Source organism: Telopea speciosissima, chromosome 2 (genome assembly GCF_018873765.1).
Source record: "Telopea speciosissima isolate NSW1024214 ecotype Mountain lineage chromosome 2, Tspe_v1, whole genome shotgun sequence".
In the NCBI taxonomy this organism is placed as follows: Eukaryota; Viridiplantae; Streptophyta; class Magnoliopsida; order Proteales; family Proteaceae; genus Telopea; species Telopea speciosissima.
The window spans coordinates 62488514-62505820 of NC_057917.1; the positions used below are offsets into that span (position 1 = coordinate 62488514).

The 17307-nt window shown below is 36.3% G+C and overlaps 1 protein-coding gene across 1 annotated transcript; it reads left to right on the plus strand.

Annotated features, from left to right (window-relative positions):
- Window positions 1–2448: 2448 nt before the first annotated feature.
- LOC122652753 (hydroxyproline O-galactosyltransferase HPGT3-like) lies at window positions 2449–16993 on the plus strand. Its single transcript, XM_043846595.1, has 12 exons — window positions 2449–2639; window positions 2778–2841; window positions 2939–2988; window positions 3087–3277; window positions 4332–4392; window positions 4998–5070; window positions 10424–10547; window positions 10655–10742; window positions 15052–15102; window positions 16035–16106; window positions 16318–16430; window positions 16590–16993. The coding sequence occupies exons 1-12, from the start codon at window positions 2491–2493 to the stop codon at window positions 16610–16612; spliced, it is 1059 nt and encodes a 352-aa protein (XP_043702530.1). The 5' UTR covers window positions 2449–2490; the 3' UTR covers window positions 16613–16993.
- Window positions 16994–17307: the final 314 nt, after the last annotated feature.

The following is a 17307-nucleotide window of genomic DNA, read 5'->3' on the forward strand; positions in this document are numbered from 1 at the left end:
GATATTGGGAAAGGGGTTTTATAGGGTATTAATGGGTAGGTCTAAGGGGTCAATATGGTATAAAAAGGTTAGGGTTTGGATGAGTTTTGAAATTCGCACTCGGACAAAATTGAGTTGCGGGTTTTGGGCTTTAATGGAGTTAGGGTTTATGGGATTCAAACAAAAATAAAGGGGATCAATTGGGGAAAGGATTAGAGGATTAGAAGAAGAATTTTGGGCGCCAAACTTACTGGAGATTCCACTCGCGCGAAGCTTTGACAGTTGTGAAGGATAAAGCCACCTTCAAATTTGAAGAAGATCCTCCCACCGTCACGGCGTAAGGAGTCAACCGATTCCACCACCCTTTCCACCTTGATAGAACCATAAGGATGCACACTCACAAGGAGCACAGGAGTAGCAACAATGGCGCCAACAAGCAAAAGCTTTTTTCATTAATCAAATTCGTGTACAATCTTGGCCTCCCTTACAAACTTATATAGAAGACTAAAAAATAGACTTAGACACTAAAAAGGAATGACCTAATCCTATCCCTAACCTATTAGGTAATTTAAATTGACTAGGAAACTAAAATACTAAAGGAAATAGACTCAAAACATGGTTGGACTTATAGAGTCCTAATCCAGCCCAACTTACATCACATGACCACTTAAGTTGTCACATGACCACTTGACCAAGTCACATTATCATTTAAATTGAACCAATTGGATGTAACCAATTTGAACCGGTTCAATTAGAAAACATAAAAATAAACTAAGTATTGAGCTAATCCCGTATGCAACCTATGTACCCCTAGTTTAGGCTCATTAAAGTGGCCTAATACATAGAAAACCCTTGGGAACAAAGGCCCAACATGTATATAACCCAACCCTAGGCCTATTTCTAAAGAAATAAGCCAATATCTATGATGAACCTGCATCAGTTAGATTTGTAACAACTCAAACAAGGCCCATTTGATCAAAGGTTTAGGAAACCCTGATGCAGTTGATTATTACCAATGGCAACTGAGCTTCTCTGTATGTGAAAATAGGTAGTTTTTGTTGACCTAGCCATTTCTGGATTGGACAGAAGAGATAATCATTTGAGGGATTTGTTTTTGACGTTAACTTTGATCTCAGAGTAAATCCACCCAAGAAACAGAGAAATTTGAATTTGGATATTCCATTCTCTAGATGGTATGATCAGTTGATGAACACCATGGAGAATTTCTCAAATCTGTTTTGAGATCTTGACTCCATCTAACAGATGAACCCTAGGGTCATACCAAATGTATATAGAGAGCCCATTTCCAACTCTCCAGCAAACCAATTCTCATAAAAGTTCTAAACTTTCATCAAACTTTTCCAAATCAAAGTAGAGTTTGGTCGGTTTTTCGCCCATAGGAAGCTTGAGTTCTTGAAGTACCTTGATTTTAGGATCTGAACCCAAAAGACTTTATGCCTCTTTAATAATCCTCCAACATAGTTTCATAACCTACTATTATGGTCTCTGCTTAATCTAATTCCAAGGCCCCCAAACTTCTTGTGTCTACAGATGGTCTGCCATGACATCAAGTGGATTTCTTTTATTTTCCTTAATTTCTTTTTTAAGTATGGATCTTTTTTATTTCCACAGCTGAAGGATCTCTTTTATTTTCTTTAATTTCTTTTCATTGGCTCTACAAAAGATGAAACTGTGGCAAATAGGTGATGGAAAACTGATAGGGAAGATGAATAAACAAGGGGAATCAGAATCCTGTACCTGTTTTATGGGATGGGGGTGGGGGTGGAGGGAAGATGAGAATCAGGAGGCTTGAACCCAAGACCTCCAGTCCTACCAACTGCGCTAATCAGTTGTTCTCTCCTCAGCTCACATGTTAAAAGTTTCAATTTGAATAGAATTGGCCAACTGGTGTTTTCGCAATATAAAGCATTGAAATAGTATAAAATTTGACTTGTCGGGAAATATGGTTGAAATTGCTACATCAGTTTTCGCATAATAGTATACAAGGCCTAAGCTATGCATGTTTATTTTCACCACTTCTCTCATGATTATTTTAGACCTATGCTATCTCTTTTGGATCTTTCAATCTGAATCAAATCACGCCCGCCAAATAATGGAGTAACTTATTTTAAAAAGAGAAATTGAGATAAAGGGAAACAATTGCAGGTGCCAATGAAACAAGCGAAAAGGGTATCTAAGGGCAATAATACCACCTCACAGCGGTTTATTGTGATAAATGCTTCTAATTGCCTTTTCCCCTCATGTGATCTGATTAATCCCCAAAGGGATATAAATCTGATTTTTCTGTTTTTCTTAGGCAGGTTTTAAATGTGATTTACATAAATGACGTGTACCTGTAAGGAAAAGTCGAATATACAGGAGTAAGCAACCGTAAATTAAATGAGCGTTTCTGTGTAGAACCGGAACTGGAGAGCCTTCCTTCCCCACTGTGAGAATTGCAGCATTCTTCTTCTCCTCTCCTGTTTGTGAGCGAGATTTTTGATTTGTGTTATGGAGCGCGGCTCTACGTTTCGGGAGACCTTAGCAACGACTATGAAGCATGAGAGGAGATGGAAGTCGAAATCGTCATCGCAGACTAGCATTACTTCCCTCATCATGGCCTTGCTCTCCTGTCTCGCTTGTCTCTACGTCGCTGGCCGGTCTGTTTCTTCCCGTCGAATCCCTCATTTCGATCTATTTGAATGCATATGTTTACTTTCACATTTCTCCTCAATTTATTGCATTTCGTTGATCCTTTTGAATGATCTTGTATTTCGTTGATCTTTTTGAATGATCAGATTGTGGCAGGACGCAGAGAACAGGACGTTACTTGCTAACCTTCTTCAGAAGAATACAGGCCAAGTTCGTTTCGATTTCTAGTTTTTATTGTAACTGTTTTTGGAATTTTTTTATTCCATTACTTAATCCCGATCTCAAACTGCCTTCTTTTATTCCTTAGCCGCCGAAAGTACTTACTCTGGAAGATAAGCTTATGGTCCTTGGATGCAAGTACGTAATTTTATTTTCTTTATAAAATTTTAAAATTTTGGGAGGATCTGCTAGTTCGACAAGTGGTTTGTTGGTCTTATAGTTGGGTTGATTTCCAGAGATTTGGAGAGGAGGATTGTGGAAGCTGAGATGGATTTGACACTGGCCAAGAGTCAGGGGTACCTAAAGAAGCAGTTGGAGCGAGGTGGATCTTCTTCTGACAAAAGGTTTCTAGCTGTCATTGGAGTTTTTACGGGATTTGGTAGCCGCTTGAACCGGAATATGTACAGAGGGTCTTGGATGCCCAGAGGTCAGTTGGGGTTCTCAAGTCTCCTCCTTTAGTTTTATTTGTTACTTTTTTCGTGTAGGCTGTATCAGTTTTGAGATTGCGAGTTTTGTTCATTACATTGAATTTGAACTTTGTGATAATTTTTTTTTTCTGGTTTTTGACTGATCAATCTCCTAAAGAAATTTTATGTTGATTGCAACCATTGGAATATTAGAATTTTGTGAATGATTATGATGCATGATCAAATGAACGTGTGCTTCTCCTATTTGTGGTGGGTGATTTATTCTCAGCATCACTTAGTCCGGTAAAAATTAAACCCTCGAATTCCCATTTAATTAACCTTCTCCAAACCTTTACCAACAACCCTACTATTTCTGGGTTCTTGTCTGCAAGAACAGTTGCTATCTTCATTACCTATCCACAAAATTGAACCAGATTGAGGAACCAATAGCAACACAAAATTTTCTTATCAAGAGAAAGAAAAAATAAAAAGAAGAAAGCGTACTAGTAAAAATGCTATATATAGAGCACTGCTTGTCCTGCGTATAACTCTCCTACTTTGGCTCGAAGTCTAGAATTCCAATAATTGGAAGTGAACAAAACAAACGCAACTCCATCCCTGGTTTAGACTCAACATGACAATGCAACAGCTCATCTCTTAAGATACCCCCAGTTCAATTTCTATTATACCTGGTTTCATTACCAGTGATTCCACGAGTGTCTGACCTAGGCATCGACTTGGTTGATTAGGCCTGAATTGGCAGATTTTCACCTCATGGATTTGCTTCTGAATTTTGGTGGCCTGATCTCAGTCATTTATGTCTTCTCTTTTAGTCATAATTTCCTGTGATTTGGAATTTTCCTGTCTTGTTGATTTGGTGCCAAGTTGTTTTCCTTTGCTTTGCTCTCTTTCATATGGAAGCCTTACTGTCCCAATTTAGATTATCAAATTCTTACTTCTAATTCTTCAATTAATTTTTTATATCATTTTAATCTTGATCTTATCCAAAAATTGCTTAAATTATTATTACTGGTATCCATTTTTGAGATTCACTTTGTTGGTTCTTGCATTCAGGTGATGCTTTAAAAAAACTTGAGGATAGAGGAGTGGTCATACGTTTTGTAATTGGTCGGAGGTTATCCCAAACTCTTGAAACTTTGTCTTTCATTTTCCTATATTAAGTATTAATTGGTGTTGTTGTTAGGAAAAATGTTTCCCTATCTGGAAGACCATTACTTGCTTGGTATATTTTTTTTTAAGTCATTTGGAGAGCCAATTAGGTTATTCTTGATCATTGGATAAACGGGGTATCCTTTAGATATGCCACTTGTAAAATTTGGTGGCTCTCCATGTATTAGATTCTTCCCCTTGTATTTTCTGTGGTGTGACAAGCTTTTTTTTTTTTTTTTGAGATGGTGGAGTCCAATTTGTCTGAAACTTGATATGCATAGAAGATGACGTGGACAATATATCCATAAAGCTTGTGCGCCAAATGGATTGCCATATGAGATGTAGATTAGGAGGCTATTCCTCTTCCACTATAGAAAGAAAATCACTCCCGTATTATCATTAGCCTCATTCTCATCATTATTGTCTTTGTTGTTGTTGGTCTTTATTTTGGTTGTCATCATCATCATCAACCAGATTGATTCATAGTTTAACTGTTTTATTTTCTTTGCATTAACTGTAGCTTCTCATTGGTAATCTTGCATAATAAGTTGAATGCATGGAAATTGGCAGTGCTAATCGAGGTGATAGTTTAGACCGTAATATCGACGAGGAGAATCGCCGGACAAAGGATTTCTTGATTCTTGTAAGTAGTTGAATGCAACTGGTTGTCATGGTTTTGATTGAGTTGAACCTTGTACCATAATATGACAAGATTTTGGGTCCATAATTTAATGATATGTTGATACTTCCCTCCGTGCTCCAATTGCTGCAATTGTTTGCATATTATTAATAAGATTATGTCTTCCAATATTGCCCCTTTCTCAATGAATAGAGAGGACTCTCCTGCTTTAATTGGCAGGTGTCTTGAAAAGTATTTTTTATTTTATGAATTTTAGCCTGATTTCTTTTGGTCTTTTTCTTCACTCTTTTTTCTTAGTGAATCAGTATGGTTCATTTTGTTAGAATGTGTGATTTTTTAAAAATAATTTTATTGGTGTTGTTTGAGTATTTCTTTTATCCAATAAGGAGAAAGGACACATATTGAAAATCCCTTTTTCCAAGTACTAGTATTAATGTTCAAATACTTGAATTTCAGTTAGGAATCAAAATCTAATTTAACTTGTAACATGGTTGAGTATTTAGTTAGCTTAATCAAGTTATGCATCTAAATTTGTCAAAAGATTTGAATATTGAAATACTAAGCGTACCATTTTTAAAGGAAACATGTATTGGTTCATACCGTTCAAGTGGAAAAAGATTGAGCTGAGAAAACAATTTTTTTAGGAAGCTGAAAAAAAAGTTACTGAAAGAAATATAAAAATTCGAGCATTCAATACCAAAAAAGTATCTGTGTATGGAGGTGGGTTGAGTGCTGGGGCATTTCAAAGAGTTCAGAAAGCTGGAAAGTTTATCAAGTTCTTCAATATGACGCAAAATGATTTAATTATTTGTTTATATTTTCTACTAGTGTAGTTATTTCACATAGCAATGAGCCTTTTAGTGCTTTCCTTTGCAGAAATTTGGAATATGCATTGATTTGGAAATGGTGAAATCAATGAGCATTGAACAAATTTAAAATGTCATAATTCATGGATTTTTTGAATCTTTGTAGAATCAGTTGATCAAGTAGTTTTTTTTTTGGCTTAAAGAACAATAGGAAGTTAGGATTCATGACTAGTGGAAAAGATATTCATGTGTAAGAACAATAGCTTGGTAGAACATTTCTAATATGAAAACATGTGGTGATTCTGCCATGCGCTTTCATTGTCATGAGTTGAAGTCCTTTTTTTGAGGAGTTAGTAATGGTGTATGGAGGCCATATGATTAATGAAGGTTAGATCCATTAACATGTTAGTGTTGAAGGCATTGAACATAAATTATTATGTAATTTATCAAGGGAAAATTGTATAATATTTTTACTTCAACATCACATTGAAAGAATCTTGTTACTTTGGGTTTAGGGATTCTTGTAGGCATTGAAATTTGTTTTAGAAAGTAGTATTACACTAAATGTCATTAGTCCAAAATTCAACTATACAATCAATGCAAGCTGTGATTTCCTAAATTCACTTATTCAATCATATTTCATGAATTCATTTGGTTGCTAGGATCATCATTCAAATGTCACAAGTCACAGATATGTGATGAATAAAAAGAGCGTCCTAGTACACAAGGCTCCCACTACGGCTGGGTCTGGGAGGGGCAAATGTACACAACCTTTGTTGGATATTTTGACATTTGATGTGTGTCCATCAAATCCAATTTAATTGGATTAAATTAATTAATTATATTTTCATTATGTGCTTGTTATAATTTTATATTTTGTGTAACTGCCCATTATGTACCGTTACTTGTTCTCAACTATGGACAGACTTGGGCACTCTGTTCTAGGGTTGTCATACTGTATTATTCTCCAATGGAGATTGGTTGGAAATATAAATACGGTCACTTTAATGTGTTGAACACTGATCCATAGAAATTACCGAATGGTTCACCGCCAATTGTGTTTGGCAACAGAAATTTCTTTTAGTTACTTTTCCTGTACTTGAGAGGCACTTACCATTACATTTGTTTTGTGCGTCTGTGGTGTGCCAGTGGTTGATGTCTACCACAGGACTAACTACACATCAGCTGCTCAATGTTCACAATATAGATGATGATGGGGGTGTGATGCAGATCAAAGAAGGATCCGCTATGTTGGGATTGAAAGAGAATAATAGAAGAAGAGAAGGGAAGATAAGGGGCTGTTCCAGGGTTGTGAGCAGTACTTAGAAGAAAAGAGAGGACAGAGAAGAGGGGAGGGAGAGGAGATCACAATGTCACTTTAAAAAAAAAAAATTTCTATTCCATCATCACATCGTGGAAGCTGCTAGCTTTTACAATCATTTTATAATGCTGAAAATTGAAGAAAACATAATTAAAACTGAACTCTAAACTACCAATCGATGGGCTGATTTGACTGTCCTTTATTGACTAAAAAACGTATCCTTTATTCCTTCCCATCGACCAGCTGCTATGATAGGAATTTTATCTTCACTCAACCACCTAATAACAACCTAATCAGATAAGGTAATCTCCTATCTTGTGCAGGCTAAAAAAGGAGACTCCTTAATTGTTTCAAACACTAAATAACAAAAGGAATAAAAGTCCTAAACTGAAAGGAAACTATATTCAATTGACCTGTCTATGTAGGTGTCCTAATCTGATCATGAAACTGAATTAAGACAACTTAAAATATGGCTGGACTTACAAAGTCCCTAATTCAGCCAACTACTTGCAATAAAATAAGGTGAAAACAAACTTCTAAGGACTACTCTACGACCTGAACTGCTGACTGGACAGATTAGATAAGATCCCAGGTTCATTGAACCTAGACAATTAATCTAGGATTGAACCAAAAAACTAATTCGGAAGTTAATCGAACTAACCAACCCAAACCAAACCAATTTTGCATTAGGGTGACGCTCAATAAGGTTTCCATTGCCTGTTTAGGGAGAACATCCATGAGTAAGAATTGTCAGACTGTGACTGGTTATAATCCAGGGCTTGATAATTGTTTTGTAAAGAGTTTCCAAATTTTTTTATTTAATTATTATATTAAATAAATTTTATTTAAAAAGTGTTTTCAAATGCTTTTGTGTCCAATCACTAGTCATGGCATTCTCAATTTTGTGTACAATGGATTTGATTACATGGCGGTAATTTTATTCCATGTTTTGCTATGTCCATTGCGGATGTTGGTGTTGTGGGGGAGAAAATGTAATGAAATTTTCTACCCCTCAGGGTTTTCAGGTTACTCCTGTGGTGTCGTCCTTTAGTGCAATTAAGGACAACTTAAAGGCTACCCTTTAGGATCACACCAATTGGTGCGATATAGTCTGTCAGATTGTATTCTCCTAACTTAGCCTTTTCTATTTAAGAGAAGCTTCATTGAAACCCTAATTGCACAACACAATTAAGAGAGAAAAAATTGAAGAGAGAAAAAGAATTCTTCTTTTTAAGCAAGGGTTTTGGCCATTGGAGGTGGTGCACTTGACGGAGATCGTGACCTTGTGTTGCATTTCTTTGGAGGAACATGCCTCTTGTGTGTTCTAGTTAATCAACAATGTTCATATCTTTATCGCATGGGTCCATTGAGATCCTAGCTCTGTTAAACGTTGTAATGGATATTGTATTGTTGCGCTTCCGCCGCTACTTTAAGTGGTATCAGGGCAGGGTTCTTCGATGAATACATCGATCTAATTAAGTTTTTACCATTAAAATTCTGTTTTGGATCTCCGTATGTTCTTCCTCTTCTTCAGAAAACTCTGTTTTGAACATATATTGCAGCCCCATTGTGGGACTGTGTTTTGAAAGAGGAAGAGAGAGAGAATCAGAGGTGGCATGGGAGGATCGTGGGTGGGGGGCGTTGCTCGGCCGCAGGCAGCAAGCCGCATGGCTGCTGCCATGGGCAGTCGGTGATAATTAAAAAAAAAAGGAATCTGGGGGGGGGGGGGGAGGGAAAAGGGAAAGCAGGCCACCTTGACTGAGTGCTCCTTGGAGCGCTTAGCCGGCGGCAGCTCCTGCTCGGTTTGGTCTTTCCATCGACGGTTGATGGCCGGCCTTTGTGGTGGTCATCGGTTTCACTTTGCATCATCTTCTTCCTCCTCCTTTGTAATTATTTCTCCATTTACTTGAAATATTATTCAGAAATAAGCAAACACCCCCAAAATGAGTCTAATAAAAATAATTAAAAATTCAAATTCCTAAAGGACAAAAAGTCAACTTCCCCATTCAAGAACAAAAACTGAATTTTTGATTATAGGGGTAATTTTCAACTTTCAAATGCTCGAGTTTTTCTCAAATCTAAAAATTTCATAAATCTTATTATGATAAAACATCACTAAAAACCAAAAGAGTGTCAAAATCTTTTGTTTTGATGTCTAAAATTTTATTTCCATTCAAGGTGATTTTAAACAGCATTCGCACACACCAAATAAGGTTTGACCAGAACATAACTCCTTCAATATAAATCAGATTTAAGCAACCTTAGATTTGTTGGAAAGCTGGTTTTGTGCTCTACCTGATACCAAAAGTCTCATGTAAAAATAAAATCATTTGATCAGTCAAACTTATTAGATAACAAGAACATTTCTTTAAATCGAGAGCAATTTAATTATTTTCCATAAGATCATATTTTCCAAGAACAGTATAAACCAAATGTGAGACTAGGTATAGCTGGACAATGATCATTTCCTAGAATAGTGTAAACCAAATGTATGTTTTGATTGTTTCAAATTTTCAATAGCTTGCTTCTTCAGTTCTGCTGTCTTCTAATTCTATGTTGATTTTTGATGACTTGATTATATAAGATATATATTGTAGCATACTAAATAATGTTATAAAAGAGGGGAAATATTAATAACACTTGGACACCTTGGTCGCCTAAGCGCTTAGGCACCCCTCCTCCGCGTTGAGTCACCTTGTTGCTTTGACAACTATGATTGCAGCAGAAAATTGCAATAATTGCAATGTCTAGTTGAGTTTCAACTTTCAAGAGATTTTTAGAATTAAAATTGATCATCCATAGTTATAGGACTAATAGAGAAACTCAAAGTGGACTATTTCTAATTTCCGGAATTTCAACTGCTAACACAATGGTATGTGATAAACTTAAACTCCTATTAGCAGATGGAGATTCTTGACAGGAATCTCAAAAAATATTTCAACTCTTTTTCTGATTTTATAGTATATTTGTGATTTTTTAATACCTAATTTTCAGTGATATCTAGTATTGATGCATCAATTTGTTTTTCTACTTTTTTTGGTTGGGACCCTGCTTTGGATGTTAAATTCAACTCTGAATATTTTCTGTTTGAGGCTTAAGCTTAACATTATCAGTTACCATCATCTAATCTGTTTCCAAGAATTTGAGCTTGAAAAATTGAAGCTAAATAGGAACACTTTAGGCAGGGTAGTGAAACAAGGAATTTTGAGATCCTTCTTGTGATTGATAGGATGATCATGAGGAAGCTCAAGAAGAGTCGCCGAAGAAAGCCAAGTTCTTCTTCAGTACAGCAGTTGAAAACTGGGATGCAGAATTCTATGTAAAAGTTGATGATAGTATCAATCTTGAGCTTGGTTAGAATTCAGCATTCTCATGTTGTAAAGAAATGGAATCTATTATAGCACATGCTCTGTCTAGATAGGTTATTCACACATTATTGTACACTTTTATGTTCGATCAGAGGGCTTAATCGAAACTCTTGAAAGCCGTCGTGGCCAAAACAGTGCTTATGTTGGATGCATGAAGTCTGGGGATGTGATAACCGAGGAGTAAGTACTTCTTTCCTTTCTAATCCCAAATTGATAAAGAAAAAGAGGAAGATGATGATGATGAAGAAAATTCTCCCTTATTTTTTTTCTTGATTGTTACTGTATATGTATTGTTGTTTCATCTGTGAAAGACCATTTTTACTTTTGTTTCTTCTGGAATTCTATAGTTGTGGTGCATTGAGGTTTTCTTTCTTGCCATTTCCTCAATTCCTTGTGAAAAGGTTATATTTTTGTTCATTCTAGGCTTACTGATGCAGATCATAAAAGAGGAAAAGGGCCTGGTTCCTTGTTGAACCAATTTTACCCAAACCAGGCCAGATATGTGATCGGGATTCTTTGTAATTTTAATTATCTTATATGGGAGTTTTAGATAGAGTTAGATACCTAGGCGCCTTATTTCAGTCTCGTAATTCGAGTAGTTTCCTTGTTAAATTAATAATGGATATTGGTCTAACCTTACAATAAGCTTCAGAACCAGTCCAAGGTAACAGGATCTCAACACCCAAAAGTGATCAGAATTAAGAGAAACTGCAGATTTAAATAAGAGATCATGCACAAAAAGGAATATCTTCAACTAAACTTTAATTAAATGATAGAACAACTGAACCATTCTAAAACTTACTTGATATTTGCATGGACAGAATGGATGAAATAATATAGAAGAAGAAAGATATGACTTGTGTCTCACCTCAAGCCTAGGCTGGTATCTCGCCAATCATCCCAGCCTCTCACCAGGAATAGAATCTCACTGTAGCTTTCTTTCTCACAGAAGAATTGCATTAACTCAATTTCATTGAAATTCTTAAATTTTTTTTCTTTGAAATGCTTACAAGTTGCCCCTTTTGTAGAGTACCTGGGAGAGTTCTAGACTTTCATTGGGACTTTCTCCTAGACTTAATGCCTTTACATTTCCAAAGACTTATATTTGGAATCTTTGCAAGATATTTAATGAACCTCACATTTTCAAGGTCTTTCACAACCATATTATTTCGGCGGGATTTCGGATATTTTGACTCTAATGAGACAAAAAGCTACTTCGAAATGAAAAAATACAAAATTTCGGTCATTTCGTTTCGACAATTTTGCTCATTTCGGGCTAAAAAATTCACTGTTTTGTTGAAAATTTGGTTCGGTATTTCGCTCATTTCGGCATTTTGCACCCCGAAAGTAAAACTCATATAAAAAATACAATGTTTTGGCGAAATTTCGGTCTGGCCGAAATGGCCCTCCGAGACGAGATTTAGTACTATGTAATCATAACTAACAATGAAACAAACCTATTGACATCCCTAAGCACCTATTGATATCCCCAAGGCTTCACAACTTTAGAGACTAGATACAACAAACTAGTTAAATTCGTATGGGCCACTTAACCCTCATAAATGGGCTTTCAAAATAAGCCATGATAATAGAAAACATAAAAATACTAAGCACATAGCCCTTATAACCCATTAGACTACTTATTTAATCCATTAGACTAGGATTTGGGCTTATTCCAGCGTGAATACTTGTGGTGAAACCTCTCTTGATCTACATCAACTCTCAATGGCTTGAAAAAACTCGACCTCGAGTTTTGTAGAGATGACAGGGTAATAACATGTGAATAGCAGCTTTGACCAACCCCAAACAAAACTCTGGTGATGTAGGGTCTTTTGGAATAAAGTCTTCGACTTTAGGAGCATTTTCTTCAAAATATTCAGGTGGAATGATGAAGTCGATGTGTGCAATGATGCAATCATCATCTAGGGTTAAGGATGTACTCAAGTGGTCTCCCGTAACGGTATCATCGACTTCTTCACCCTCCGCTTCAGCTTCCATTGTAGTAGCAGACGCTGTAGATTTCTCATCACTGTCATCCTCAGTAATCTCTGTTGATGGAACCAAACATAAGACATTAGTGCTATGGGTTATCGAACCGTCCTCATCATCAGTAGGCTGTTCTTCAATCTCCTCCTCAGGAAGCAGTCCATCATAGAACTCCATCTTTGGATTGGGTTGAATGGCTTCCATGATAGCATTCTTTGGGCTTTGGAGGCAGAACTTAGCAAAATGCCCATATTTAGCTTCTAACTTGTACTCGGTAGCAATTATGCGGTTTGATAACTGCCTGATCATGTCAGTGATCTGGTTGAGAATTTTTGTTGGGTAAGAATTCCTTGAACTAGGTTTAGCCATAGCTCTGATTACCAAAATAACGGAGTCTGGTCTAACCTTATAATTAGCGTGGTCTAACCTTATAATAAGCTTTAGAACCAGTCCAAGATGACAAGATCTCAACACCAAAGTAATAGATTTAAGAAAAACTTCAGATTTAAGTAAGAGATGATGCACAAAAGGGAATATCTTCAACTAAACTTTAATTAAAAAACTTCAAAACTTACTTGATCATTGCATGGACAGAATAGAGGAAATAAGATAGAAGAAAGATATGACTTGAAGAGTCTCACCCAAAGCTTAGGCTAGTATCTCACCAACCACCCCGCCTCCCACCAAGAACAAAATCTCACTGTAGTTGTGTTCCTCACTGAAGAATTGTATGAACTCAATTTCATTCAAATTCTTAATTTTTTTTCCCAAAATGGTTACAACAGCCCCTTTTATAGAGTAGCTGGGACTCTTTTCAAGATATTTAATGAACTTTTATTTTCAAGGTCTTTCACAACTAACTATGAAACCAATCTATTGACATCCCAAGAACCTATTGATATCCCCAAGACTTGACAACTTCTCTCTTGATCTACATTAGTTAATTTTCTAGTTCAATTTATTATCTTTAAATGTGTTTTGTAGCCAACCCAACCAGTGGGACAGAAATTATTGAATTGAAGAATTGGCGTTGAGTTGCTGTGGTGTGGTGTGGGCCTGCTGGTGTCGTTTCCTTCTCTCTCTTGTCCGTCTCTCTTCTTCTTTCTTTCCCCTCCCCCATCGATCTATTACTTCTCCCTTCCCTTGCGCAATCTTTGCTACTGCTATTTTCTTCCTCTTTTTCCCAATCTTTTGTCCCTGTTTGTTTTCTATCTCCCATTTTATCTCTTTCCTTTTGCTAAATCTCTTCTCCCCCTTGCAGCGACTCAGTTTCTCCTGATATCTCTTCTTATTCCTTCTTTCTTCCCTGTTTATTGCTGTTTTCCCTACTGTTGGTGGGTAGTTTCTAAGCTGGGAAATTTGTTGGACTTGGCAGTGGTGACTGATCTTGGACTTGGCAGCAACTTGAAATTGATAAGAATACCCAAGAGATTGATGTGAACAACTTGCAGAGAATTTTCCGCAAACTTGAACAGCTTCTTGAGATCGGCTGGGGCAGAATTAGGGTTTGATGATAAAAATCGATAGAAGGGGATGGGGGAATGGAATGGGCATCTCACCCTAGGCCTCTCACCTATCCTATCTCAGGATTTGAACATTGCATAAGCAACATTTCTATTCATTCAAATTCGTGTACAATGCTGGCCTCTCTTACAAACTTATATAGAGACTCAAAAATAGACTTGGACACTAAAAAGGAAGGCCTAACCTTATCCTTAACTAATAAGGTAACCTAAATTGACTAGGAAAGTGAAATAATAAAAAAAACAGAATCAAAACAGGACTATAATTTGCAGAACAGAACAACCACCAAAGTACAGAACCCAACCTTGTCAGGGCCAACACTTAATTGAATTGTTGCATTAAATTTTCTATATGCTATTCTTTAGCCAACTTAGGTAGAGTTGGTAAAATCTAATTAGCTATGACCAGAGGGATGATTATGAGAACTTCATTTCTAGCACATATTATGCACATTATATACAAAGTTTTGCTCTGGTTAATGTGATAGAGGGCTTACGTGTAAGTTACTCTATTTTCTCCAAGGTTTATTAGGGTTGATGTATGGACTTAGTGACTTACGTGCTAATATGAAGAGAATTAGAACAAGTTTCTGCAAGCAAAACAGATTTGCATGTTGTAAACCAACAGCAATCTCCATTTCAAATTATAGCCAATCTAGAATATTTATCCTCTCTTTATTTGATTGCTCCTTCATTGGTCATGGTTCCTTGATCTGGTTTTGTTATGTGTTTGGATATAATGGTTTACATAACCTAAAGTCAAGGCACTTGGCTTGTAACTTTTGGTTGGTGTGGTCTGAGTTTCTTATTTATTCATTTCTGTGGTGTTTTAACCCAGTTCATGATGTCAACAATGAGTATGCATACTAATTTTTGTGAATTGTTTGGCAGATTTTTCTCTTTTACTTTTGCTAGCGCAAAAGCATTTTAAGTAGGTGAATCTGCTTTTTGATCACTAAATTCTTCTATGATTTTTCCAGGGGCAGGGCATGGTATGAACCTGACTGGTGGAAATTTGGGGATGAGAAGTCGTAAGTATCTCTCTGTTGAATGAGATTTATGTATGATGTATTACTGCTTATTTTTGGTTTTTCTTATATGTTATGTATTGTACGCCACAAGGTGTCCCATTTGAGTTCTTTCTGTATCTTCTGAATCTTGAATCTCCTTTTGTAATTGGAAATTGGAATTTTTGCTCAGTATTTTCTTATTGACTTTGTAAGATCAAGTGTTAGGAATATATTATTGTAAGATGAATTCTCAGGAGTTCAATAGTAGGTCTAGCATAACACCAAAAATAGTTGAAATGTTAATGGCTGCTAATTTAAATGAATGTGGTGCTGGTGAACTCATAAAGATATCCAACATTCAAAGTCCCAGGAGATTGGAATTCTAAAACAATTTAAATTTGAAACTTCGAAACCATCAATACTTGAACTAGGTGTTGATTAGACCATCGATACTTGAACTAGATGTAGATTAGATGTTTCTACTGTATTCTATTGATAGATGGCTATCACTGAGGAGGGTGGGGTGAATCAGTGACTGGAAATTCTTCCAATTTCTATTTCACACTGATACTGGTTGCCACTAATGTTGGTCTAATGATCACACATTCATGTCCATGCCCCAGTCTCTACTAGGTATGTACACCCATCCTACAACACACAAACTTCCAAACTCTAATACAGGGACATTACAAACATTCACAGCCACAACACAAAGTATATATGGCTTTGATGGTTAGTGTACTTCTTAAACATTATTTACCATTCAGTCATCCTAATGTGGTTTATTGTACATGTTTGGTCTATTTTGTCTGAATGACAGTTAATGTGCGGGTGGCAACATGGATTTTCTTATAAATTAAGGAATTCAGTTTTTATGTTATACTTGGAGTCAATTGCTCTTGCAGTAACAATTGCTATGATTTCTTAATCGATGACATCATATTTGCTTTCAGGTATTTCCGGCATGCTGCTACTTCGCTGCTTATACTGTCCAAAAATTTGGCTCGATATATCAATATAAACAGGTTTGTATTAAATTTTAAATTCGATATTGCTATCCTAACCAAGGAAATGGCGATTTATGAAACAGATGATACACATCGACATAGGCAGTCCCACTTAGTATCTTAATGCCATATCTTTACTTTCGAAAAATTGTAGCATTTTCGATTGTACCTTCTTTGGGTGACAATTTGTTTGTGATTGTGTTTTCTTTTCCTGTCACTCTATATCCAGTGTGTCTCTTCATGCTTTTGCTCATGATGATATATCTGTGGGATCATGGATGATGGGTGTCAACGCAACTTATATTGATGATACACGTCTTTGCTGCAGCAGCTCTAATAAAGGTGAACTTTCTCTCATGGTGTTATTGTAATGCCGGCATTGGGTTATAGAATATCTTGAATTTTCTTTGTTTCACTTTTTTATTTTGCTGCTCTGCTTGTATGGCAAAAGGTTACATCTTGAGTAATAGCAATAATTAATTTACCTTTGATACCTTGCAGACAAGGTCTGCTCCTTGGCTTAAGCAGCAGAGAATACTTTTTGCAACCTCAGTCTGTATCCTCTTACCCATCAAATGCCTCTTAGGCTCTTTCATGGTGGGTCTGCGACATTGGCATCCGGGAGACATGCATTTTGAAATGGGGTCTTTTTGTGTTTTTGACTGTGTCCAAAAGCCGTGGGTGGATATTGAACTGCGATGGAGTATTCTTTTTTCCTTGGAGTGAGCAGAGACAGATTTGTTACATGGATTCTGAAGATATTTGTGTTTTCACCTACTGAAATGTGCTCAAATTTTGCTGAGATAGACGCAGAGGCTAAACCATGAATCTTGGCTTGTGGGATTTGTTTTAATTCATGTTAGAAACAATAGGGACTCCTACATCATGAAATTAGTGTATCTGTTGAAAAATAATTCCTTTTTCATTTACTGTGTATATTTTATTCTCTTTTGGTGTTTTTTACCATAATAAACTATTGATTAGTGTTAACACAGTTGTCCATTATTGAAAGGTTCTCCTTTTCCTTCCTGGTGACCCCCTAAATTAAGATGTGACTTGGACTTAGTATATTTCATAGTCACTGCTCGCATTATACCATTGACAGGAACAGGATTCAAACGACTGGTTTGAAGGGTACCTGCACAATTATCATAAGCATTTGAGTTCAACTAAAAGGAGTCACCAGTAATCCCTGCAAGAATATGAACCCTTCTTGAAA

Excerpts from the sequence above, each read along its gene's own strand:
- LOC122652753 (XM_043846595.1), top strand. The coding sequence starts at position 2,491 with ATGGAGCGCGGCTCTACGTTTCGGGAGACCTTAGCAACGACTATGAAG. Across the intron at positions 2,842-2,938 it reads TTCAGAAGAATACAGGCCAA|CCGCCGAAAGTACTTACTCT; the intron begins GTTCGTTTCGAT and ends TTTATTCCTTAG. Across the intron at positions 10,548-10,654 it reads TAGTATCAATCTTGAGCTTG|AGGGCTTAATCGAAACTCTT; the intron begins GTTAGAATTCAG and ends ATGTTCGATCAG.